At 47.2% G+C, this 26,315-nt stretch overlaps 2 protein-coding genes across 2 annotated transcripts; both read right to left on the reverse strand.

Annotated features, from left to right (window-relative positions):
- Positions 1–385: 385 nt before the first annotated feature.
- LOC144161452 (uncharacterized) lies at positions 386–8,504 on the reverse strand. Its single transcript, XM_077692109.1, has 2 exons — positions 8,178–8,504; positions 386–4,353 (listed from the first exon to the last, which is right to left on the reverse strand). Exon 2 carries the CDS (start codon positions 4,289–4,291, stop codon positions 3,467–3,469), a length of 825 nt encoding a protein of 274 aa, XP_077548235.1. The 5' UTR covers positions 4,292–4,353; positions 8,178–8,504; the 3' UTR covers positions 386–3,466.
- Positions 8,505–18,703: 10,199 nt separating this feature from the next.
- On the reverse strand, positions 18,704–24,042 carry LOC144161453 (uncharacterized). Its single transcript, XM_077692110.1, has 4 exons — positions 23,452–24,042; positions 22,639–22,850; positions 20,912–20,918; positions 18,704–19,087 (listed from the first exon to the last, which is right to left on the reverse strand). Exons 1-4 carry the CDS (start codon positions 23,971–23,973, stop codon positions 18,704–18,706), a joined length of 1,125 nt encoding a protein of 374 aa, XP_077548236.1. The 5' UTR covers positions 23,974–24,042.
- Between the last annotated feature and the right edge of the window lie 2,273 nt (positions 24,043–26,315).

Below are 26,315 nucleotides of genomic sequence, written 5' to 3' on the forward strand. Positions count from 1 at the left end.
GATGAATTGGCCCTCCAGCGTCACTCTCTTTTTCTAAGAAGCTTCTGCTCTCCCTCGAACTGTGCTAAATATTCGGCGTCCATGGCGAGAAAGACCAGCTCTTTGTACCCACTGTCTATTCCGAGAAGCTTTGCCGCCATCTCATGACTAGTTTCCGTATCAGGCGGGGGGCTGTGGCACCCCCTCTTGACAAGTTTCGGTATCAACCTACCTGCTTGACTCCCAACGGCATTTGACGGAAGGTATCCCGGGCCCCTGAAGTAATCCCCCTTGACACCATGTGCATAAACCACTAACAAATTGATGACATGGTCGGGCGAGTCAGTTTATTATAAACATCCTTTATTGCTCTTTCATTTCCAAAATAGGCAAATCAAAATGAGAATGAGGAAAAGTTTCCCTCTGTAGAAAAATATGAACAAGCATTCAAGGAAAACTTCGTTGCATCGTTTTCTTGCAACGTCTCTTAACACAAAAAAAGGAAAGCGCACAATCACATCAACAATATATACATCACCGGACAGGATATTTTCGTGAGGGCGCCAATGGCCGTTAAACCATATATGTGCGTGCTCACATAAAGCATGGGCACTTTTCTGTCAGAAGCTCAGCGGTATCCATGGTTCGCAGCGGGGCATGTCAGCCACCACGCTTATTGCTATGTGCCCGGTTCTCAACGATGGTTTTCAGCTTGCGCACATTGTAAAACCCGCGATCATCCACTCACTCGGCGTAACCACCGCTTCATGGGCCATTTGAACAGGTCACTTGCTTCACAGGCACGCATGTATAAAACTAAAAACCGAACTTCGACACCACTCTGGAAATTTGAAAAACAAAAGCACTTTCTTTTTGTTACTCTCAAGGAAGTTAAATGGCTATCTCACTGACGGGCATTGAATACCCTCTGTCACAGTGCTGTATCTGGCCAATGCGGGTGCCTGAAAGTGCTTCCAGACTGCATGACGTTGTTAACCTGCCAAATGCAGCGATACCGCAGTTTATATCTTTGCAAATTTATGTGCCCAAACGCACCGGAGCATTCGTTTTACATTCCTAAATGCCTGCGAGGCAACACAATTTTTGTAAAAATGAAGTACCCCAAGTATTATTTTGCGCTCCGAAGCTACACCCACGTTATTAGGCGTGCCGTATGGTGAAGAGCTACGCATAAATTAAGCCACCTGTGGGCATCTATTACGTCAACTAAAACCATGGAACAGGGGCGTTCCATTTTTTATCCTGCAACAGAAAAACCGCCTTCCAGTACCGCACCTGTGGTCGGTGTTTCGTGAACTACCTCTTCCATTGTTAAGAATATTGAACCGTAAGGCAAGGTAGGAATTCTGCGTGCGAAGTACACGTAGTGAAATTGTCTATATGTGCGAGCTGCTCGCGCCCATTTGAACCTGCAGACGATCGTAATACTTCGGTCACTTCGTACCCTAAGATGATTCAGGTGCCCATCATTTATTCTTTTATGTTTTATATGTTTTGCACCGTTGTGCCTCCGTTTGAAATGCGAGAGAAAACAATCCACTTTAGCTGAATGAATTTACTTTGATTTTGGTCCCACTCAGGCTATGCGGTTCTTTAATCTCAAAATTGGGCCTTCACGTTTCGGCAACGTGAAAGGCATGCGCCCTCCCCTGCATGCCAAACCCTAACACTTTCTGTGTACAGTGTATAATGAAACTCTTGCACACAACTTAAACACCTTATCGGCTACATTCATTCCGTAATACAAGAAACACATATAATAAAATGCACAAAAGCCCCACTGTTTGAAAAAATGCAAAGGGTATAGCAGAACGTCTTGCAAAACGTACTGAATGTCCAAGCAAAGAAGGGAGATACTTGTGTAATACACGACCAGCGCGTAATGCACGAGCATGCGGGCCGTCTAGCAACTAATTCGTTGTCCGAAAATCTTTAGGTTATTCATAAATACGCAGACCATTCCATTCAGTTATCGGTAAAGAAACTCGTTGCGGCTGCATTGCAACGTTACGTATTCCTGAAATGCTGGCGCTTCGATCATGCTGCTGTTTCGGGGATTTAGAGTAAATATGGTGATGAACGTCTGAACTATGCGTTGCTGCAATCACTTTACATTGCTTTTCTAGGGCGCTGCCAGATTCGAAGTTTCCAGGCGTGCTTCGGGAAAAGAAAAAAATTTAACGGAAGCAAACAAAGCCTTCAGATTGCTGAACAGGATGAGCTATATGATAGTTATAGACCGATAAAAGAGTGCGTAAAAGATGTCAGTCCCGAAACGTAATACCACGCTGTCGAAGACAGCCATCAGCGAAATTCCACCTAGCCTGGCTATTTCGCTATAATATCTGGTTTATTTGTCGTTAACAAGTCCGCAGCGTGCAAACATACTTATAGATAGTCGCACTGCTGGAAAAACCTCCTGCCATGTAATTCGCGGTTTGAAAAGACATATTAAATCGTATTTGGTAGTTATAGACCGATAAAAGAGCGCGTAAAAGATGTCAGTCCCGAAACGTAATATCACGCTGTCGGAGACCGCCATCAGCGAAATTCCACATAGCCTGGCTATTTCGCATTAATATCTGGTTTATTTGTCGTTAACTAGTCCACAGCGTGTAAACATACTTATAGTTATTTGCACTGCTGGAAAAACCTCCTGCCATGTAATTCGCGGTTTGCCAAGACATATTAAATCGTATTTTGGTCTACCCATTATAACTGGACGTGTTTTGCAAACCGCTGCCTTCCGCAAGACCGACCCTTCAGGCTGACTAGACTGCGCTCACAACGGCTATACACTTTTCATGCCACATACGAATCATGGCACATACGAAAACTCCACTCCACCTCTTGAGCAGTTACCGCGATGGCAGAACGCCGTCTCATTCACTGGGGATAGGTGAAGCATAAGTTCCGGTAATTTCGCTTACGTTTTACGCGAACCAATAAGCTCTGCACTGACTGCCACTAGCTTAAAAGCAAAGCTACGAGTTTCCTGTCACGGCAAAGGTTCTTGCACCGGTAAACATGCATACGGAAAACATTTTCTTGCGCATGCAGCACATGGCGAACTTCGTGCACAAATCATTCTCAAAATTACATAACTTAATCTATCGTTGGGATAAGTACCACGACGGCAAACGTGCTCCAGAAGAACCCGCTTCTAAAGACGAAGAGTCTCTCCGACGCAGTGTCTTCCATTCTACACCGTGGTTTGAAAGTAGGCCAGCGATGTTGGGAATGAAACAAGGCACAGAGCACTACAGCCCAACCTGAACCTTAGAAGTGCTTACGGCACTTTAGGAGACGGCGCTCGTATTAACGACCCGTTTCGTTCCGTTGGCAACCTTGCGTCCGAGCCCAGAGGCGACAGGCCAGCATTGCGGAGGCCCCGGTATCAGGTTGCAGCTCGTAGGAAGGTGAAAGGTGTGTACTCGTTCCGGCTTCGCCCCGGCTCGTACCAGGCTCAAGGCGTAGAAGCGTCGCTAAACTGAAGGCTATCACCGTCGGAATCGAGAATCATACCGACCAGGTCGGAAGGCATCAGAAGAGGGTCATCCCCAAAGTCGAGGCTAGATTCCAATGAATCGATGCTCCGTACCGAGTCCACTTCGGACCCGTTTTCTTCTCGCTCATCGGCTTCCCTCAACACTTGCGTCAACGCAGATATATAGGTGAGGGTGAGCCTGAGAGTGTTGATTTTTGTAAGCTTGCTCATGTCGCCAGAGTTCTCGGCCTCGACGACAGTTCCTCGAAGGGCCGGCACTGCCGCCCGCAGTTTTTCGAACGCCCGGTTGATCTCTTGCATGCGGCAGCGCTCGCGGGCGTTAGCCGTTTTCCTCCGGTACTTCGACAACGGCGGAGGCTTGTGCTTGGGCTTGGGCTCCTTCCTTGAACTCTGATGCTGCTGCTTCTGCCTTCGTCTCTGCTCCGTCTCTATGCGCGCTTGAACGGACCTTGGCCTCAAGTTGTAGTCAGGGTTATGTCGGCAGGACCGCTGTGGACGGCCGCTAGGAGGCCGCGCGACTTGTGAGGCCTGTGCCCCGGACGTTGCTGTGCTTGATACTGCGCCAGCAATGTTTATAGCAGCGGCTTTGGACGTGGCCTGGAGCTGCGGCATCGTGTTGGAATCAAGAGGGACATTTGTCTGCTGGGACTGGGTGAGTGTCTTTGTCTGCAGTGCTGGTTCGACTGCGCTGAACGTAGGATAGTCGATGGGCGCGGAGACGTTGAGGTCGTAGGGAAAGTTGAGCTCGAGGAAGGACTCGAGCGCCAAACTGTCGACCTCCATGACGGGAACTGGCTTGGGGAGGGTCAGCTCGTCCGAAAGGAACAGGTCTGGGCATTCCGAATCTGCGTAAGGGTAAAATAAAGGGCGTGAATGTTATCGTCAAATTTATCCCCCTGGTGCTGTAAAAAAATCAAAGTGCCAAATTGTCATCATTGCAATAAAATATCTTTACTTCCAAATTCGAGCTGCGCATTGCAAACGGCCGTGGTACTGATTGCAAAAAGAGGCACTCCTGTTATGTAAATGCCAAATCGGCCCTTCCCATGTGTTTGGAAGGACATACACTTAGGCGACGGCCAAAAATTGCTTATTGCTCTATCAGTTCCAAGACCGATCTTCAAGCAAACATGAACGACATTTTTATCTGTTTACTTTCATTTCTCTCACCACCTTCCTCATGCTAATGTATTTCGTCGAGCACGCACGTGTGCCTGTAGACGTAGGGGTTCGGTTTACGCCACGGATGTCGCAAAGACCACAGCCCAGGTGCTGGGCCAACGAGACCCGGCTGTGAGGAGACCCGTCACTGCCGCTTGCAGCCCAAGTCAGCCACATCACCACCGCCTGGGATTGCACTTCCCACCCGCCCTGTCTCATCTCCTCGCAAGACCTTTTGTATGGAAATTCTCTACCACGTAATTCGTACTTCCCTACCAGGTCTTATGTGCTTCAATTTGGCTCTTTTGACCAATTGTAGGGGTGTGGGCCGTCCTTTACCTTCTAAACCACCCCGTGTTTCGATCTTCTAACGACTTCCGAGGGTGGATGGCGCACATAACAGTTCAATCTCGCCCTTTTAGATGGCGTAATGCACGTGTCCAGCCTTTTCAAGCAGTAAATTAAATGACTGCTTGTGGTTAAGCTTTGAACACAGTTGAGCTCAAATCGTGGCATTCGGAGGCAATTCTAGAAAAAAGACGCGACTGAATTATCATCTAGCATTATGGATGGTGTGGTCGAGAGCTCTCCAACACTTTACAGCGGAGCCTGGAACAAAATTGTCGTTTCTTAGGATTCGAGATTGGCGGGCGCATACTCCGGCCCTATTGTCACCTTTCTAATTCTGTCAGTACTCTGACCATCATGTATGACCTGAGACCCTTTTTTCAAATGTACAGTTGTTTTTTTTATACGTGTGAAAATGCAACAGTCTCTTTTGCGTGGGTCGAAAAGTGTCCAATAGTCTGTGCATGTTTCTTCTCCTTTCTTGCAATAGGCATCACGCTCGCTTGGTATCTACTTCCAACTACTTCCACTATACATATTGTTATTGACCCTTCTTCTAGCACCTGAATATTTCAAACTTGCCAATGTGTCAGAAGAGTTAACCGAGTCGACAACCAAAAAAAATGAAGCCCAGCAAGAGGGAGATGTGCTGCTGCCATCTACGTGAGAAGCACATTGTTGCTGAGATGACGTGGCCGCCATTTCATGGAACTTGGCACCGACCGTTTCTTTCCATCTTACGCGCTCTGTCAAGTCTCAGGTCAAGCACGCGGTAGCTACCCTAAAAAAGGCGTAGGATAGACATCATTTTCTCTCTCGCCCCTCTGTCATCTCAGCATGCAGTAATCACCATCATCCTCAACAGGCTATCCAGGTTCACTGCAGGACGAAGGCCTTTCCCACTGAACACCAAGCGTTCCTGTCCTGCGTTGCTAGAGCACATTCTTTGCCCCTAATTTCCCTATTTCCTTCCTCCATCGGGCTGTTGACCTTCGCTTTCTTCTACACTTGTCGCTCGCAATCCACTCTGGTAGCATGGTGGTTCACCTGATGTCTATTCGTCTAACTACGTGGGCAGCCCAAGTCCATCTCTTTTTCTTTACTTCTACTATAAGTTTATCTATCGAGTTTGCTCTCTGATCAAGGAAGCTCATTTGCTGTCTCTAAGTGTTTCTCTAAGATGGAGGGCGGGGCGAGGTTTTATATTTCGTATTCTTCATGTGACCTGAGGGCGTGCTCAATGGTTGCAGGTAAAGGAGGGAACTTTCTTATCGTCTAATGTGTCCTCTTTTCTTCCATATTACTTTCCTGTTCCGCTCCAGGGGTGTCGCTTTTACTGTTAGAAATGTCGCGCTTTGGTGTTGTTAGGGCTTGTTCATCCTCGGTTGTATGTTCTCGATTTCGCAATACATCGACTACTCCTGACACTATATAGGAGAATTTTATACCAGAAAATGAGCCCTGAATTTCAACTTTGTTGTTGATAAATACCTCATATCTGCCGCTAACGACTTCAAGTGAATTTCCTCGAACTAACCAACTGAATAACTTGTGTTGCTTATAACACGGGAAGAAAACGCTAACCTGAATGAGAATCATGTTAGCTTCACCATTTCTGCACCTTGTTACATCGGTAGACCTAGGCATGGCGCAGAGACGAACGAGTATTTATTGAACACATTTCCAGCAGTAATTAGTGGCATTAGCTGCATGCGTAACGTTCCAGCCGAGCCACCAGTATCAATACATGCCGGCTAAGTCGTGGCTCTTAAGTGCGGCTGGTTGTGCTGGGTGGAACGTTAACCGCCCGTAGGGGCACGCACAAGCACCATGTGGTTCAACGTGGCGCTACAATTGATTAATTCTTAGTTCCCCTCTACAAAGAGCCGTCGAGACCCTCTGGACTTTATCACTCCACTTGGCACTATCACCGCTGCACAGCTGAAGCAGGGATGTTCCGTGCAAGGGGGCAAAATTCCTATTTCTGGGTTCAGAAATTCCCTCTTTTCAGCCTCTTTCTCCCCACTTATATCAAGAATTACCTTCAAATTTCCCTGCATACAGTTTTTTGCAGCTCATGAATTTTTACGCGGATTCCTGTTCGGATTTGGGCGTTCGCCAGCAGCGCCACCTATGTCTGCTTTGTGTAGCGTTCCGGACGCACACGCCGTTCCGAGAATCAGAGTTTCAGCGTACAATAAATTCTACTACATCTGCCGCCCAGAAGTATTTTACTAGGAATCGCACAAACTGCCCCTCTGACCAGGCATTCGTTTCAAGCGGGCGTCCTTTTTTCCTTTTGCATTGCACTATTCAAGAGTCTATCTTTATTGAAACCGCAGTTTTGTACCAAGTGAGTTTATTGGGAGCAATGCGATGCAGACCAGCTTTCCCCTTTTTTAGCCTCCGGGAGGCTGAGCCAAGAACGATGGCAATAAGCCAGTTCATGCCAACAGCGAATGAATACTGCACATGCACTTTTTCTCGCAGCGAATAGCCCTAAGCCATGGCCAAAGTGCAGCCGACATTCTTTTTTTCTTCTCTTTTAATCACGGCAATAAACCTACGTCGTGCACTGTATACAACACATCAACAATACAAATTGCGATATAAGACCGGTTTAACACATTCGGCCACCCCGTATACGTGTATAGAGCCGGTGTTGCGTGGTTGCAACTATTTGGGCTGTTTTACTAAGCGTATATCCCCCAACTCCCGCAGTTAAGAGCACAAGTCTACAGGCAAATAGTGTCATGCATCTTAATTGAAACAAGAGACTAACGAACTGATATATACATGGGTTTGAACTTCAAGAGATCTCCTCCGGCTCTTGTACTATAACATGCAGGCTGATCATCTGCCCGTTAACAGCATTTTGTTTTTAAAAAGCCCGCCATTCATCTTCCGTTATAATTTGAGTAAGTCTTCAATCCACACGATATCTTGCCAGGAGGTACCGAATGCAAGAAAAACTAGATATTTTTACGCAGACAATATGAAATAATGTATGTGGTAAAATGTAAAATAGCCATTAAGTTCAGTGTCTATGTGAACGGCCTCTGGAAGGTGTTTTTTGAAACTTCAACGGGCAGCATAATTATTTTCTAACTTTTGAAGTACCCTGTAAACTTTTAATTGCCCAAGTAAATCGTGCACTTACCAGCCACCCAGCTGTTGGGCTGCCACCATGGTGGAGGCTGACGTGCGCTTCCGCCGTCGCCAGTCGCTCCCAATTGCTGCTTTGATCCAGGCCGTCAAGTCCTTCTTCACTGCTTCAGTAAACAGTCTTCTACAGCACGTTCACCCTGTACCCTTATAAACAGCGAAGTCCTCCGGTTGACAACTCCTTGATGTGCGCCGATTATATCCGTCCGAAGGTGCTAGTGGAGGAAGGAGTCACTCCATAAGGGGACTACGCGCGTGCGCTTCTCGCGAGCGTTTCCGTGTTTGGGACGTCTGGAGAAGCGAATGCAGCGCTCCCTTACGCGCCCCGTCGTGATGTGGCGCAACGACTCGAACGCACAGCCCCTCCAGGGCAACCACGCGGCGGCGACCGCAACACGTCTGGGCGACGGACGGCCGTGGCGCGTGCCGCCCGCCTTTCCGCTACGTCATCAGAAGGGGCGGGGCACCCAGTAGGGGGCTGGAACAAAAACGGGGGAGGCAAAGGGCAAGGGGAGACGAAATGGTGGAACAAGGAAAGAAGAATACGGAGCGCGTCTCGGACTTCGTGCTCGCCTTTCAACCATCGTTTGGTTCTCTCCTTTTTAATATCATCCCTTTCCTTATTGATCGCTGCCGCCGCCGCCGGCTCCGCTAAAGCTGGTGGGTTCGGAGTTGTAATTTCTTTTTTTTCCCTCGTCACCCTTGATCTCTTTGCGTCTTACCCTTTCCGTGGATGCGAGCGTAACGTCCAGGTGAGTTTAGGTGAGCAGGGCGCTGTGCTTTGGACGTATGCGGCGTGCAGTCGCTCGAACATTGTAGGACGGCTACTGCGCCAGATGAAGGTGGCATCGGCGCTGCTAAGTTATATTTCGAAAGGTTTAATGCGGATAACGGCACTTCTTTTTCGGGATTCGGTTAGACTGGAAGACTAGACGGAATTCCAAAGAGCTTAGAACAGTCCTTGCTTCCGGTAACATGTCTAGCGATCTAAAACTGCTCGCTAAAGGGAAACCTGAGGGTAAATAGTGCGCATAACAGTGCCTATATTGCAAATGGTCATTTATACGTGGTATTCATTGAAAAGTTTAGCTGTCAATTTCTTCGCTTGGCAACACTGAAATGGCCACGGACATGACCGAAGCGCCACAGACATCGCGCGGTTTATGCCACTGCGGCCGCACGCCGAAGAATAGACAGTTTTAGTTGAGCGCACGCAGGAGCTCTGCGCACGCAGGGAACTTGCGGGGGCGCGAGAGCGCATGCGCAGTACGTAAGCGGCAGCCGCGCGCTTTGCGTGCGCCCGCAAGTTTTGGAAACTTGCGTTGCGGGTTTTGCGGGCTTTGCGTGTCGTTAACGAGGCCCGAGGGGCCTCGTTAACGACACCCCTCGTCTCCTCCGGTCTCCCTCCCGAATCGCGACAGCTCGGACACAACCACTTGAACACCTCACATTCCAACATGGCATCCACACGGAACGGCTCAAACGGGACAGCTCGGATTCGGTTTAATATACATATCGATTTGGAAAGCTTACGTTCGAAATTTAAATCCTTTCAAAGACCCCATGGAGTGGACGGAAATAGCATCCAAGATGCAAGAGCTGCTTCAACAGCCGTTCACGGCCCTGCTGTGCGCGACCGCACGGAGCTGCTACTCGGGCAGTACGCATCGGCCGACCGGACCAACCTACGCAGGTGAGTGCGGTGACTGCATAACTGTAGCTTACGCTAAGAAAAGGTGCCTAAAACTACCGGTGTACCAATACATGACATCTTTTCGTAGGTCGGGAACCGAGGAAAACTATGAGAAACGGGAAAGCCTCCTGCAGGAGCTGCTCGACATGGCGCGGGAGCACGGAGTGCGAATTCGTGCCCCTCGTAGAACGAGCACTGCACCAGCAGTACGGGCAGTACGCACACGGGAGCAGCAGGCTGCATCTACGACGGCCTCCGTGCGCATCTCGGCGGCGCAGTCGAGGGACATCTTCGCCGCGCAGCACTCGGCTCGCAACGCGGACACCCGCCGCGCTGGTGAGTACCCATTTGCGATATGCTGAGACAAGACTGTCACCGAGTTACTTACGTGCTCTTGCCTCGTTAACAGTGTAAACGTTAGAGTTACGCTAATAATCGACACTTCGATTGGTTTGCAAAAAACGTCTGCTATTCGAGCTTTCCTGGCTTTCCTGCACAACAGCGGTGTTGTGCAGGAAAGCTAACTCATGTACAAACTGCGCCAAACAAATGTGTGCTAACCTTACGTATGTCAACTTAAGTGGAACACTCCTTGGACGTAAAATTTCAAACCTACACGTACGTATTCCCATTCACAGTGGCATAAGACTAGCTGCTGCCCCTTACGGGTACATTCCAGCCGCTAGTGTGCCTAGGAAACACCTTGTCAGGAAATGGAAGGATTACAAATGGTCATGAATATTGCATCCATGCAAAACATGATAAAGTGGAGGTTTTTGTTCACTCGTGAACCTACAACGGCTGGGTGACCGTTGCACCAGCGTGCGGTTTATAGTCCTCACCAAAAATGAAACTGAGTATCTGGCTTTAATACGATGAGCTTCTCAAAAGTGAAATGTGACATCATGACATTTTTTTTTGTTGCTGGTGCCTTGGGTATATATTTTTGGCGGTTCATCAATGCAGCTTAGTTGAAGTGATGAATGCGAACATCTTTGACAGAACTCTGTCTGTTTGTGTCTGTTTGCTTAAAACTTAAAGAAAAGAGCAGATACTTCAAGAGGCTTACTTAAAGCGATCGCACTCCTACAAGAACACCATAAATGCTTTCCATAAATGTTCTCTCTCCTCACAAGGGGACTCACTTGCGTCCTTGTTCATTGACTCATTTTTTGAGATTTCTATGTGTGTGTGTGTGTGTGTGTGTGCACTTGTGAGAGAGAGTGAGAGAGAGAGTGATGAATACTATTCATGTTTGTGAGCCACCTATAGTTGCATTTGGTAATAATCGATGCAGCAGGTGCTTACATTGTACGATTTGTTTGCAGGCACCGATGGCACTGAGACAGCGACGGAGGTGCTCAACCGAATTGTGAACCACGACGACGCCAGCAGCAACCATGCTGAAGACGACTTCACGGTTCAGCACATGGATGAACACCCAGACGACCAACAGGACCTGACCCCCTGGAACAGCCCCAGCCAGGCAGATCCAGCAAGCCAGGCACTGTCGGTGAACCAGGTGCCTATGACAACGGAGCAGGCACACCAAGCAGGCACACCAAGCACAAGCCGGCTTCCCGACCCTGCTGCTAGCTTGGGCCCGACACCTACACGAAACGAGGTGGTTCGTGGTAAGGGCTCCTATTAGACCTTTTGTTGTAACAATGGTCATGTATCTGATTTTACACTCAGGTTCCAGTCTCGCCATTTGTTTATTTTGTTCTCATAGTAGCCATTTGCTTTCAGGTTCAGATTTCTACATCAGTGTTCTTTGTTGCTCTTGTTAACTGCAGCATCTCGCTTGCACCCACTTTTCGTTTTGTGCCTCATTTTATGTCATTTTGTAACACGTTTGCTTTCAGGAAGAAGGAAAAACGATCAAGAGGCTCGCTACGAGTTTTTTGAAAAGAGGATGCGGCATGAAATTATAATGAAGGAGAAGGAAGCCACAATAGAATCAAAGCGCATCGCTTTGGAAGAAAAACGGCTCCAGATGGAGAAGGATGCGGCTGAACGCGAACTGCGTTGTCGCACATGAAATGCGAAAACAGATGGAGGAGATGAGACAGCACATGGCAGAAGAGCGTGCTATAGAGCGTGCAGAGGAACGCCGGCTGCGTGCTGAAGAACGAGAAATTGAACGGTCAAAAAGGGCCGAAGAAAGAAAAGCCTTCCTAGAAATTATGGAAAAGCTCATTCAAAATAAGTAGTTGAGGCCAAAACTTTTTTAATGTGACGAGAAATTGTCACAGAATTGTTTATTCACTTCTGCAGCATTGATGCATTTGAAGTTCGACCCCATTTTTATTTCAACTCCCATGTACATAAACCTGAAACAATAAAAATGAAAGTTGACGTTTCTATTTCTCAAAACATGCTACTGTGAATTGAATAAGTCAAATACATTAGATACCCTTCTGTGGATCACATCTTTATACACAAGTGCAACTTCCACCACTGCATATACATACACTGTGCTATCTGAGCAAAGCAAATTTGTCAATAACATGATAAACCTTTGATTCTCAGCTATGCAAGAGGAGACTGGGACTAAAGGCACAGATGGCCTGATAGAGCTCCTCAGCTCCCTACACACTGTGTCAGCAGCATTGCAACGTCAGCAAATATTTCACAGGATGTATATCATGGTACGCCTGTCTGTGATAGGGCAATCGCTATCACCAATGAAGAAAAAAGTAAAAATTATGAAGCAGCCAAAAGGAGAGTATGAGAAAGGAGGTGTGCGAAAGAATAATATTACAACACAAAATCACACAGAACACAGGTGCTGTCAAAAAACAAACATAGGACGAGGTGTCCACGCCTCGTCGTATGTGAAAGTAAAAAAAGCTTGTAGAATCGATTTTAAAAAACAGTGTAAATACAGTCATGAAGCAAACAAAGATTCAGAACTGTTTCATAAATTCTGAGGGCCAAGCATAAATTAGAATGAATCTTTTGCAACATGCTGCAGCGTTCTTTTGAGCTTATTTTAGTCATACGGTGCCCACGTTGAACTAGGGCCTGATTAGTAAGTGAAAACATGGCTCCCTGCTTATAAGATACATCTCGTATAAGAGACAGAAACTGCTCCCCGGTATGTGTCTCTTATAAAGGGGTTCAACTGTATAAAAATGAATATTTGTCTACATATTGTTACGTGTGTAACCAGCAATAGAGCGCAGACGCCAATCGTCCGGAGCCGGTGTGCACCGTTCTGGCGTGTATCCATCATCCTAATCCTCATCATGGAAATCACAAGTATGATCATCACTGTCTAAGCCGTGAAAAAGACGAGAACGTGCCCCTTCGTGAGCGCGTGTTCTTGGTGTGACCGCTGCTGGCCACTCTAAGAACTCGAGGAGTGCTGGGCACTCTGTCTAGGAGTAAAAACTTTTGTCCCATATTTCACTCCCTTTGGAAGCATTGGGCGACTCTTCCGAGAAGTAGCGCGTGGCGGCCGAACGAGAGGCGAAACACTCCCCGTGGGATTTACTTGCTGCTTTCGAAGCGGAGTACTTGAACCCTGTGTGGGAATTGCAATGCCATCTCCAAGGCAGCGTTCCGTCACTCCCTTTAGGCGTAAATAAGCTCTATTGGCGGCGTTCCCGGATACTGCAGACGGGTACTACTACTCTCTCTTGGAAAGCATCTCGTTACGCCTCAAGAGCGTTCTGCTATTCCCCGCGAGGCAGCGTGCTTTCGCTCCGCCTGCTACTAGACCCCCCCCCCCCCCCCCCTCCCCACGATGGTACTATAGGCAGTTACAAGCAAACAAAACAGGACAAGCTATTTTGAAACATGGAAAAGAAGAAAAACAATCTCAGACTTTATTTTTCAAACTACCACAACAATCGGTTCATTCTGCAATTGAATACAAAATGAAATTTATTGGGAATTAAAATATCACGGCATAAAAACGGCTCCTACTCCACATGCACACAGGAGACGTAGCGCCTATTTAGGATACATCCAAGAAAAATTCACAAATAAAAATGCAGCAAAGCAATTGAAAACACTGAAATACAAACATTAAATTACGACGATAAAAATGACATTAACATCCACAAATAAAAGGTACTGGCATTAGCACGAAAAGCATCAGTAGAAATACAGCAGTGGCAGAATAGTTAACAGTATTAACATAAAACAAAATGGCCTTAGTACATGGACTGGAAAAGCCAGCTCTTATTTAGCACACATAAAAAATATTTACAAATACATTTTGCGAAAGAAAAATCTGGGACTAAAACAATTCAGCGTGGATTACTATTAACGCATTACAAGGTGCAATAAACACAAAGATACCAAGCCATTGACACGGCAACTTGCAACAGATATATTTTGGTGGTACAATAGGAAACCGCAGGAAACATTCCCACTGGGTTTTTTAGGCGGGTGGTTCTCAAATGAGGATGCGCTAGTAAGATTTAAAAAGGCATACCTTGGTATTAAAAACAAACACGTTCGAGCTGACTGCTTCATAATGTTGGTGGCGGCCTTCAGAACAGTACTGACCAGGGCACCGTGCTTGAGCCAAAGTAACGTCTACAGAAGCAAGAAGGTGCGCTTCGCCTTTGAAGCGTATTACACAATGAACGGCCAAAACACAGACAGCAGCAATGGGAACGCATCCACGATGTCCAAGGGTGTGAGGAGAAGTGTCTTGAATGCGACGGCCACTGCTGCTGACGCCTCGGGGATCTCTCCCTCTCTCAAAAAAAAAAAAAATCTTCGGGCAAGTAGCGTCTTCCCGTGGTTCCTACATAGACAGAAAGAGGGGGAAAGCAAATATAAGTTCTACAATGAAAGAAATATTAACGAGTTTGACAACGTTAATTGAGCACGCACTTAACCCGTATTAAAATGCCATACTGCTTGGCGCAGTAACCAGTCTAGATGCGGATGTGGTGACCTTGGATGCCACCACGCTCATTGTACCACTTGGCCAATGTCATGTCAGACAGCGCGCCCTACAGCTGTCTGCCTACGCACTGCGGCCCCAAACCCATTAGTGCTTACGTGTCCGTAGCTTCAACTGTTTACCCCGCTATCGTTCCCGGTATAAAAACATTGCACAAAATTTAAGGAAACATAACTCTTTTTGTAAGGTTATAATCCCTGAATAATTTGCATTGGATTTTATCCTCAGCCAACTGCAACGTAGGGCCAACGTTCACAAGACTAGCGTGGAAAAGTTGCTAATGGGTCATATAGCCTTCATTCTCGAGTACGCTTCGTTGCATGCACGCTGCAGATCGCAACATTTGATGAGAACCAATAGGCTCGTTTTTGAACGATCAGAACGCTCGAACGCTCGAGCGACGGCGACAACCGACGCGAAATAAGTAATGTAATGGGTACAACAAACAGTGTGGGCGACAGCGACAAACGAAAAAAAGTAATGCATTGCTGCCAATGCCCTCAGTCGTCGTTGCTTCCGCTAGCTTGTGGGCTGCTGCTGTCCGGGAATAAACCCCCGACGGCGACGGCCCGTCGCCTGCCGCTGTCGCCGCCGTCAGCGGCCTGTGTAAAAAATTTTCGCTTGTCTGTGTCGCACACAATACCTGTTTTCCGTACACACTGAGTGAGGTTTCTCGCGTCGCTCATCGCCTTAGACGCATGTAATTACCCCTTAACAGTGCGGTGAGTACGCCCCGAAAAGTCCCATTTCCGTCCATCCTGCCCTCAAGCAAAACGTAAAAAAACTTGTCTGAACAGCGTTTCAGTCTGCTGCTGTACGCGCGGCGGTCACTAAAATTATTGTACTTTAGTGACTACCACGCGCTAGACGCGCTCCTATCACTCAGCCTATTGTACGCAATTCTTTGGAGCCGCGCAGGTAGCCACAGCTACTGCACGGCCGCCACTCTAACCCTAGCCGCCGAGCGAAGAGTACAGCGTAGCGCTGCGACTACTCGCGCGACTATGCTTCCTACCTGCGAAAACATTCCGCAAGGATACCAACACTTCACGAATCAAAGGGATTGAAACGGTGCAAGAATCGACGCTGTTTGCACACGGGTACAAAAGCCGCCCTTCAAAACTAAGCAACGGTCAAAATCAGTCAAGAAAACGTTAGGACTAACCGCTTCCGCGGACCGAAGTACCGAGAGTAACTCTGCTTCGTTAAATACACAAGACAAGAATACGAGGTTAACTAATGGCTTACCTCTACTTCCCGCCAGCGGTTCTTCGTCCGGTAGATAAATCCAAGGTCGTAATAGCTGCGAAAGATCCCAAGCTCAAGGCGCGAAGCCTGCGACGGCCGCGGATACAGTCCGGGCATAGCGCGCGCATCGCTACACAGTGCGCATAGTTCCGAAATCGGCCTCAGCGCTGTCGCCGCTGTGATGTTCGTCCGAAAGAAAAACTAGTACCACGCACGCACGCACGAATGAACGAATATACGACTTGCTCGCGTGTGCATGATGTCGCGCTGACGCACAAGCGGCCAGCAGTTAGCCAACACGCGTCGTATACTGTGTCGAAGCAAGTATGACGATAAAGGCAGGTCCAACTTCCCATGTTGCACGAAGCGTCTGCTTGAAAGCCCACTTTGTTCGTAGCACATTGACATCACGGTCTGGCGCGGCCTGTAAGTCGCCCGTCCGGCCTTGGCGGGTTCACCGCCTATGTAGGTTTTTGCAGAACACGCGCACTTCGTGGCTCGCTGAAGGTGCCTTTCTCACGCTTGCTCGGGCGGTTCGCGTTACCTGATCCCCCGGATGTACGACGCGTTACGTATCATGATCCACGCCTGCGCCGCCGCGGCGGGGGGGAGGGGGGGGGGTCATCATTTCTCTTTGCTTAACAAAGGCGCTTGAGTTCCAGCAACCGATCGGTGTGTACGCTTGTATCGTCGCTCGTCAGCCGACGAGATAGTTTTCACCGTAGAGGGCGTATTTGAGATGCCCTGGCAGTGGTATCGCCTGTTCCTCACACTCCGATCTTGCAGATAGGCCCCATATTGCTGTTAATACCAGTTATGTATACGGATTTCCTTTATTTAACCTAATAAAAGCTATCCTATGTACATGCCTATCTCGGCGACACTAGCCACGGTTGTTGGGTTGGGTTCGTGTTGCGCTTGCAGCTTGAGCTACCAGAAGAGCGCGGACTTCACTTCTTGCAACACCATTTTTCTCAATCGATCTCAGATTTACAATCCGTTTTTTTAGCTCGACTAGGCGCGCGACAAGCGTACGTCTATCAAACTCTTTCAAAGCGACCGTCTGCAGCGGTCCGTGGATTAGTTCCTTCGGTTTGCCGCCTGCCGCCACTGAAAGCTGCGAGCAATCGTTACACGAATTCATATTCTTGCACGTTTAGAATGCGCGGCAGAAGTAATCAGGCGCTTTTTACACAACCGCTTTATATAATATATTCGTATGCAAATAAAACATCGCTGATGAGTTGGTGTGCGCAGATGGCAGGAGTGCATCTCCATGCTTACTCCCGCACTGGACAAGAATGAAATTGCAATTCTAATCTTCGTACTGGAGATGGGAGACGATGCGCAGGTTTACTCTTCACTGGTGCGGGAGCAGAACTGGGGCTGCACTCCGCCGCGCACGAGAAGAGTACGCGGTCAGTTTTGCTCTCCTCCTCATGGGGAGCGAGCATTGCATCCAACTCCCCGCAGCTTTCGAGGGGAGTCCACCAACGCTTGCAAGAGTACAATGACGGTTGGACTCTTCAACTGCTCCCCCGATTTCTTAGAGTGGCAGGCATCAGGCACAAGTTTCCCGAAATACACCCTCTTTTCTCTCTTCTACTGGCCTTCATCAATTGTTGCGTCGTGACAATATACATACTTATACATACATAGTTCTGCTCAGAAAAAGAAATCCACTTGAGTACTACCTGCAAGACAAATAATGAAAGCATAAAGCTATGCATTACAACCAAACAATGCAAAAAGGAGCAGGCATGGTAAACATCTTTTGCGAAAATTTTTTTACAGCATTACAAAATGGGACCACCTCCTCAAAGTGCAATCCAGGGCAGGAACTGCTAACACTATATCCCACTTCAACCATTTGTTTTGAAACCAAATGAATGGACAAGCAATACTAGTGCCAGTTAAAAAAAAATTGTCAAGCTTTCAACAAGAACTTATACCATGACAGTGTACTACACAGATACCACAATGAACTTCAAAACAAGCATCAAGTGTTCAAAACAGCAGCATATTCTCTGCTACCATTACGTGGTTGGCAAGGCTCTGACATTCAGCCTAAAACAATAACAGAATATATATCAGCCTCTATTCCAATAAGCGATCAACAATGCACAACACAGTCAGGTGTCATGCAGTCTGACATACTGAACAAAATGATGGATTCGAAAAGCGAAACGCCCATGTATTTGAGATTTCGGTGCCTGTTAAAGATACCCAGGTGGTCAATATTAATCTGGAGCTCTCCACTATAAGGCACCTCATCTCCTGTGTAGTGTCAGTGCATTAAACCTCATAATCAATCAGTGAGGTACTGAACAAAATATACATGCTGTTGCCACACAGTGCAGCACTAAAAAAATAGTTACAATTGGTTGTCTGCAAACTCCTCCACTATACATGACAGTGCCACGTGTCACGCAGCCTCAGGTACTGAACAAAATAAATCTGCTACTGCCACACAATACAGCATTAGAAAAAGGTTACAATTAATTGTTCGTGTACTCCTCCACTAAACATGATGTAGTCGGGTGTCAGGTAGCCTGATGTACTGAACAAAAAACATATGCTGCCGCCATACAGTACAACGTAAAAAATTTTTAATTGGGCATTATGGGGAAAACAAATGGTGGCGATTCCACAATTAAGTGGCACGTAGCGTCAGATAGGTTTGCAGGTGAGGTGGCTCTAAGTCAAAGTAAATTGACACTTGACTTCCGTACATGCATGTGTGACAGTTAGTTAGGATCACAGTAGCCTTGTACATCTCACCCACCTGCTGCCGAAGGAGTTTTTGGTTTTTCTTGAAGTCAAGAAAGGCAAACTCGTTTACAACTTTTCCAAACCCCCACTCGACAGCTTGCCGCACAGAGCTCATGCCCTTGTTGAAGGCTTCCTGAACTGCAGTCAGGCTGAACCCACCGTACGGCTTCATGATGAGTGGCTGCAGGGGATACGCCGGATCGCCGTAGATGACATAGTAATCATCCTTCACAAGCTGCTCCAGCTTAAAGTACAGGCCACTGTCCTTCAGGATTCCTGTGCAAAAAGACAGCCACCAGGGTAAATGATAGGAAGAATAGGTGCAGTAATGAGCAAATAAATGAAAAATGTTATTTGATGGCATTTGCCCTGTTTTATGACCTGTTTTTTCAGATGGCCCTACACAGTTTACGGAAAAAGCGCATGCATGCAATGCCAAAACACTGAGCTGATGGTATCTTCCAAGTCGCACTTTAGTCAGATGATAACTATACTAAAAGCGTACTGTGACCAAAATGATTTTAGACTATGCTATTTACAACCATTGCCAGCATAGAAAAAAAAGTTATCGTTCAATTTTTTGTGGCGCATGCATGCCTGGGGTATCGGACAAGAATAAGAAACACTAAGGGCCAATATGCTTACTTCACAAAATTTACAAAACTGCGAATCGTAGCTAAAAGGATCTCTGGGAGCGAATTGTTTAGGGGCGCTCTTTGAGATAAGTGTACACTTGTTAGGTGCGAACACACCAACCCTCTGAAGAACCAGCATTCCTGAATATTTTTCTTGGGCTGAAACGCTAAAATGCTCATGAATAACTTGGAGGCAATTTTAAATAGTGTTCTGCATTTTTTACTAATTGGCATAAATATGCCAATAGTGATGCAAGTTTAAAACTGTCTGTCTAATGGAACAATATAAAAATTCAGCGCACGTTCTCTATGGGTTCCTTTTTAAAACAGATTGAACGTGAAGATATAGCAGCAGTTTGATATCTGTAGCTTTACCCCGCTTCCTAAGTATACACACAGACAGAGACAGCAGCAGGAAATTTAGTGAATGTTCGGGCTTCGAAGCGTAATTTTTTCTTAAAACCAATAAAAAGTGAAACGCTATGCCCGACAGTGCTGTTATGCCAGTTCTGAAATACAGTTTCCACTGCATTCGGGCATAAACATGATTTGAACTGATTTCATTCGGTGTGCCGCTGTAATCTGTTGTTTTAGCTGCAATATGTACATGCAAGTGCAATCATGCCAAACACTATTTTTTTCTTTTTTGCAATTGTTATGCCATGCTTGTGACATGTGTTTATTCAGCCCACACAATGATTTTGGGATAATGAAGGTATGTTAATAAATAAAGTGTAAGGTAGATAGTGGACGCTCCGGTGGATTGCTAATACGGTTTATTTTTAGACGAGAGCCAAGAAGGTCTGAGTGTACAGATAATGGCCGTTCTCGCTTGTCAAAAGCCTCCCGTGGTGCTTCTTCTCTAGAGGACATAAGCGTGAACGCGTACCCACACGGGTAAGTTGGACAGCCTTGCAGAACATAAGATGGCACGTATCCACATGGCTTACACCTGCCTGTGAAAGGTACCCCAATGGCCTGATGGTGGTATATGTACCCAATATTGTTGCTACAAAATCAATAGAATAATAAATAAACACTGCTGCAGAGTCTGCTTTGCAGCCAGCTTGGTGTGGTGCTCACGCCAAGAGCCAAGCACTAACCATCAAAACAGACGGAGAGAATATAGAATCAGGCAGCAAGCAATCCCAAGAAGAGAGCGCACCAGCAAGATGAAAGGCAATTTTGAGGGGGGTGCCAATCTCCCACTTCTCTTCATGGCATTTGAAAGGAATGCTGGAAAACCTGAATTTTCTTTTCGGTTTCACTCCTTAGCAAAATAATAAATCATGCGCCGTTTTCATTTTTGTTCCAGCCAAAAATACCGTTCTTTTTTTTTTTTGCTTTTCGTTTCTGGTTTTGGTTCCGTCCGACACTCTGCCAGCCTGCTTGCTGACATAGCTTGCTCTATAAGACAAAGAAACGAAAGCAAAGACGCATATATGGTGTAGCACGAAAAAGCTGATTGAAATAATACGTGCCAAGATAAAAAAATGAAAGCGAGGAAGAAGATGCAAATACGATGTTGCAGCAAAGAATTAAAAGCACTCAAGGTTTGAAGGCAAGTCCTTTCAATAAGTGCCCCAAAGAATTTTTTTAACAATGCTATAAAGTGTTGTTAATTTTAACTGAAGGAAGTTGAAAATTTCTCGAATTAAATAGGCTTTGAATCAGTGATTAATTAATTAAAGGAAAATGTTTACAGGAACCGTGTGGCCAGTTTGCAGATTAAACTGGTCTTACACAAGTAAGACGCCTTGAATACTAATGTCACAGCTGCTCCGCATGAGGTGCAGCCTGCTACATCGCGGGGCAAACAAAAGGTGGAGCCGTGAAGCGAAAGTTGACAGTTGCCACCGCTCTATCGGGGGGGGGGGGGGGGGCACTGCTACGGGACAAGTCCCCCGGCTCTCCCTTTGAAAAGGCGCCGCGAATCAGTACGGGACAAGTTTTTTGTTTTTGTCGGAGAAATTCTGCACCTCACTTGCAGACCGTGCAACCGCATACATGGCAGTATAAATGGTATAAACGTGTCGAGGCCCTTCTTGTGTAGTACACAGCACTATGCCGCGCAACTGTTGCGTGCTACAAAAGGAAGGAAAGGCCCACCAATACGGTACCACGAGTTTCCGTGCAACGAACAGCGCCATAAAGCAATGCTAAAGAACATTTGTCGAGAAGGGATAACTGGAAAAGCAAGCATGTGGGAGCCAAATGACAGTTCATTTCGTCGATGGTGACTATTAGAAGTCCACAAAGCTCATTATTTTGCTTCCAACACCTGTTCCAACGGTTTTCCCGACTCAGTTGCAAAGCCTTAATGCAGCTTACGAAACCGACTGAAGCGGTATACAGGTTAGTCAAAAGCCTTGACAACAGAACGCTGAGATACCTGACAATGCAGGTAACTGGTCTCAGCAAGCTCACCTGCAACTTTGTTGGAAAAGTTATGAAGTGTCCAGAGGTCAGGCGAATTGGCAAGCTTTGCCAACGCTTGGTATCAACACGTCTACCCCATCTTGCAAAATGGCAGGAACCGACATGTTACAGGGATGATCAAGGCTACACCGAGGAACTCTGTAGAGTGTTTCTGAAAAAATTGTTGCAGCCACTGCTGGCAAACTGAGCCGGAGACCCGAATGCAACTGAAGAGCGGATGAAACTTGCCTACAAGCCTCTATCACGGAAGGTGGTGTGATTTTGAGGCAACGAGGCGCTTTCCATGGCTGCACATATTGTAAATAAAGTGAACTTGACTCAACCTTCCATGATCTCTTTCTTTTTTGTGTTAACGTGGTGATTACTCAATTCACGCCCAATAAATTTTTCTTCACAGCATCATGTTTATATAGGGATGCAAACATGTCTATAATGCGGTTAAATGTGCGATCCGTTGTAGACTTCGACCTCATTTTTCTACAAAGCTGGAACTAAAAACTTAATCAGAAAATTATTTGTTGTAACCTATAAGTCGCTTTGCAGGGGTTTGTAGGAATGCTATTTTACGGGTAATCGCGCGGCTCCTTTCATGCGCGTTTGTCCCGTAGCAGTGGCTCCGTGGCAGTTTCACGAAAAACTAGGTTTGTGACGCTGGTTTTGGGCAACGTCGCAAGCCGCACCTCGTGCGTGCAATCGAACGGCTGTGCTAATTTATATGAGAATGCAACATAGTCTACCCAACTTGCCTGCATCGTGCCGCCTTCCCGGGTACGGACCATCCAACTGGCATATAATGCATTTTGGGCACATCAGCGACTGGTACTTCAGGCAATGTACCCGTTTGTGGCCTGAAAAGTACGCCTTCTGGTTCCTCTTCGGCCGACAGATGGGGCGGGCGGTGCCATCGATGAAGGCCCAACAGTTGGTTAGGGGCGCACCTTTGCGTTGCACAGCCTGCAATAGAAAACAAAATATGCTTTGGCACTTTGCTTTTTCAAAGCTGATGCACTCGAATCAGGTTAAGCAGTTGTCTGTATAACAGTAATAGTGTACGGTTTGGTTCTGATGTTCTGATGGTTCTGATGATGTAAATGCAAAAAAAAATAATAAGGCACTTGCTGACTTTGGTGCCTTTTTTTACCCATTTCGTAGTTTACACTTAATGAAGATGCTTGCACACTTCGGGTTTTAGGCGGCCTTGTTTGTATACGCTGAAAATACATTTCTTTAAATTGCTATTTGAGCAGTGGGAGGGTCGGTTGACCAGCTCCTATTCGGATCCCCAACAACATATGGTAGAACGGGCGAGACAGGCCGCCAAGACCCTGGGCTTCCTGGACTAAGAGGTTCCCCACCTGGCAATTAACCCACAAACTGCTCGATTAAACGTTTATTTCTCCTCTTTAAATGGACAGTCGCTTATTGACTAGGTGCTGCAAGGCCATGATAGCACAGCCCTTGTACGTGTGTGCGCGAGAGAAAGAGGGGCATATAAAGTGAAATTGTAGCGTTATGAAAGCAAGAGTATGCAAGTAAAATAGCAAAGCGTACTTACGTATGCGAGAGCACTTGGCGACAGCCAGGTGTGGTTGTTGCAGTCCTTCAGGAGGTGGCCGAATGTGCCAACTATGTGCTTCAGCACTTTTGAAGTCACGCTAGACATGACGGAGTAGTGCAACCCGAAAATGTTCTGCAAATCACACCACCTATTCGGGTAGGCGAGGCAGCGAAGTGCTAAGCACAGAGCGTCGCGGCCCGGCACGGTCACTTTCTGTGCACTCACCACCACTTCGGGTATCAGAAGTGCCTCAACAAGCACATCGATGTCGTCCTTTTGAAACCTGAACTGCTGTTCAAAAAGACTGCGCTCGATCCGGTTGATGTCTAGCAGTCCAGACCTCGACCGGTACCTCAGCAGTTCTGACTCGCGACCGCGCCTCAGTTCGTAATCGATATCTTCGAGCGTGAGGTCCCCTTTCAGCAGTCGCTTCTCTTCGCTGGTCAGCATATAATCTTCTATTTCGGACCAAGTCAGGTTCCACGCCGTGAAGCGGTCGCAAAGAATGCTGGAAGGCATGGCGTTCAAGGAGATCAGAAAGCGAAAGCGCTAACAGGGAAAGCCCGCGAAAGTGACGATTCGCGGAAAAGCCCGCGAAACGAAAGTACTCGCTCCAAACCGGCTTACGGCTTCTGCTGGCTAGGGATAGGCCTGGCGCTGGCCGGCAACGGCATTTATGGTTCGCCAATATGCCGTTTAGTGGCGCTGCGTAACGCACAAAGCGCACTTTTTCACGCTACTGGTTTATCCATGCATCGACTTCTGCGTGCGCTCAACTAAACCTGGTCTTCGCGTGAACTTCGCTGTGCGCGCAGCGCTTCCGCTACGTGCGCGCGCAACTCTCTGCGTACGCTCAACTAAAACTGTCTAATAAAAATAACACAGGCGTGCGTCGCCTGCTACGTTTCAACGCGATTCTCAACGGTGGGGCCAACAGAGTTGTTATTAATCGCACTCACATTGGATTCAAGGCATTACTTCGCGTTCGGCGGGGTAGAGCTTGCAATGTACAACCACGGCCTTCGCGATCGGCGGAGGCCGTGGTCCAACTCATATCATGCGCTTAGCACGGACAAGTACCGCCATCCCGCGGAGCCCTACGTAACCAGTGACGGCGCATTCACATGGTTGCCTGGATGCGTGCCTTTCTATTGAATACAGGCTATAGGCATTTGTACATTTTTAGGTACAAACGCTAAAATTGGCATCTTTAGACACTGTAAAAACACCATAAAGGCCCTTCTCAACATCCAGGTCATGGTCATGTATCATATTGTAGCGCTAGGAGCGTAAGGAACAAAATAGGCATGTGCCTAAGATATCGTCTGTAATGATGCCGTTTGCAACGACAATTATTTGAAGCCGACAACAGGTGTCGCCTTGACTCTGTGTAAACACGCCTCGGAGCTGAGCGGCCGCCTTCAGCCGACGCTCTCCATGCGTTCTGTGATATCTGCCCAACACTCAACAGTCGCTGGGAGCCGCGGAATAAACAATACACAGTCACTGTCAGAATTCGCGAGGCGCTGAAATCGAGGACAGAGCCCAAAGCTCAGAGCGACGACTGAAGTCCGTTGTTGAGAAGAAGTTCAAAAGGTGGAGGTTATAGGCTCTACACGACACAGGCATATGGGGAGTGGGCGCGGTCCGCCTTTCGCTTTTCCGGCCTGGACGACCGAGGCAGCCGGCGGCAAGCTGCCGTCCCTCCCAAAGAGATAATGTCGGTGACCCGAGCTGAACTGACCCGCGATTGAGATGCGCCACTTGACGCCTCATTGCCTTCCTTGTGGCCCGCTGGTGGCAATAGTTGGGCCTGCTCCAAATTTTGTTTCTGTTTTTCGAACGTGTGCTTTTACCTTTGTCGGCTTCTCCCTCTCCACTGAAGCGCGGGAGGCAAAGGTGGAGGCGATCCGCATCTTCGTGTACGCTCTCACGCGTCCGCGCATTCATCCCCCGCAGATTTTGTATGCCGTGCTATAGTGTAGATCGTAGCTTGAGCGATTACGTCGAACTGCGGACGGTTGGGACCGGTCTTCGGGTATTTTATTATACCAGAGATGGGAAATTAGTAATTAGACATGAAAAATTCGCAGGCGGTCACTTAAAAGTTGCAGTTACCAAAGAGGATAAAACTTTTTGACAAACATTTCAGGGCTGCTCAAGTAAGCACAATCTTGATAGTGTCAGCTTCGACTTGAGAAAAACGCCAGTAAAATATTTTCCCGCGTCATCACGTGCTAAAGAAAAGGTTACCTGAACTGAGCTGAACCTGTTTGCTGTTTTTGGTAGGTCATTTCTAAATTTCTATGCGAGCAAAACATCATTGTTATGCGCCATTCTTTTCGAAAAACCTTTATTTTTATTCTCACCTATTCTTTCGAGAAGTATTTTCTTAAATTGCGCGTGTCCTTGGGGTACGAAGATTAAGATTTAGGATTATCCAGCTGCCACATTAATTCAAGTGCTTGCGAGATACATCTGCATGGTGTGGTATTTGAGAACAAAATCTTCATCCCCATGCTCCTCAATCTCTCTCTTTGTCCCCCCAAAAGGTTTGCTCTTGATGAATCGGATTTCTGCAGAGCTTTCGCTAGTTTCGCGAAATCGTGAGACATGTGACGGCGGAACAGAGCCCCCCAAAAAAGGCACGCCGTGATACTGAGCACGACTTCTATAGGAAGCAAACGACACCAATTAAACGGCAGCCACAAAACCGGATTCATTAAGACGTCCCCTACGGTGCTGTCGAATCGACTAATCCTCGAGTCACGCGAGGATGTTCCTCAGCTGCTCCAAAAGTGGAGAGGACGCAGCCCCAAGCAATTCACGTCGGGAAGGTACAAAGTCAGCAGAAAATGCAA

This window comes from Haemaphysalis longicornis, unplaced genomic scaffold, assembly GCF_048455015.1.
Source record: "Haemaphysalis longicornis isolate Haplotype H1 unplaced genomic scaffold, Haemaphysalis longicornis Haplotype H1 scaffold_112, whole genome shotgun sequence".
Taxonomy (NCBI): Eukaryota; Metazoa; Arthropoda; class Arachnida; order Ixodida; family Ixodidae; genus Haemaphysalis; species Haemaphysalis longicornis.

Bases quoted from the DNA above. Each gene is read 5' to 3' on its own strand.
- LOC144161452 (XM_077692109.1), bottom strand. From the start codon at position 4,291: ATGGAGGTCGACAGTTTGGCGCTCGAGTCCTTCCTCGAGCTCAACTTT.
- LOC144161453 (XM_077692110.1), bottom strand. From the start codon at position 23,973: ATGCCTTCCAGCATTCTTTGCGACCGCTTCACGGCGTGGAACCTGACT. The intron at 22,851-23,451 runs GTAAGTACGCTT...TTTCTATTGCAG, and splicing joins CGCCAAGTGCTCTCGCATAC to GCTGTGCAACGCAAAGGTGC.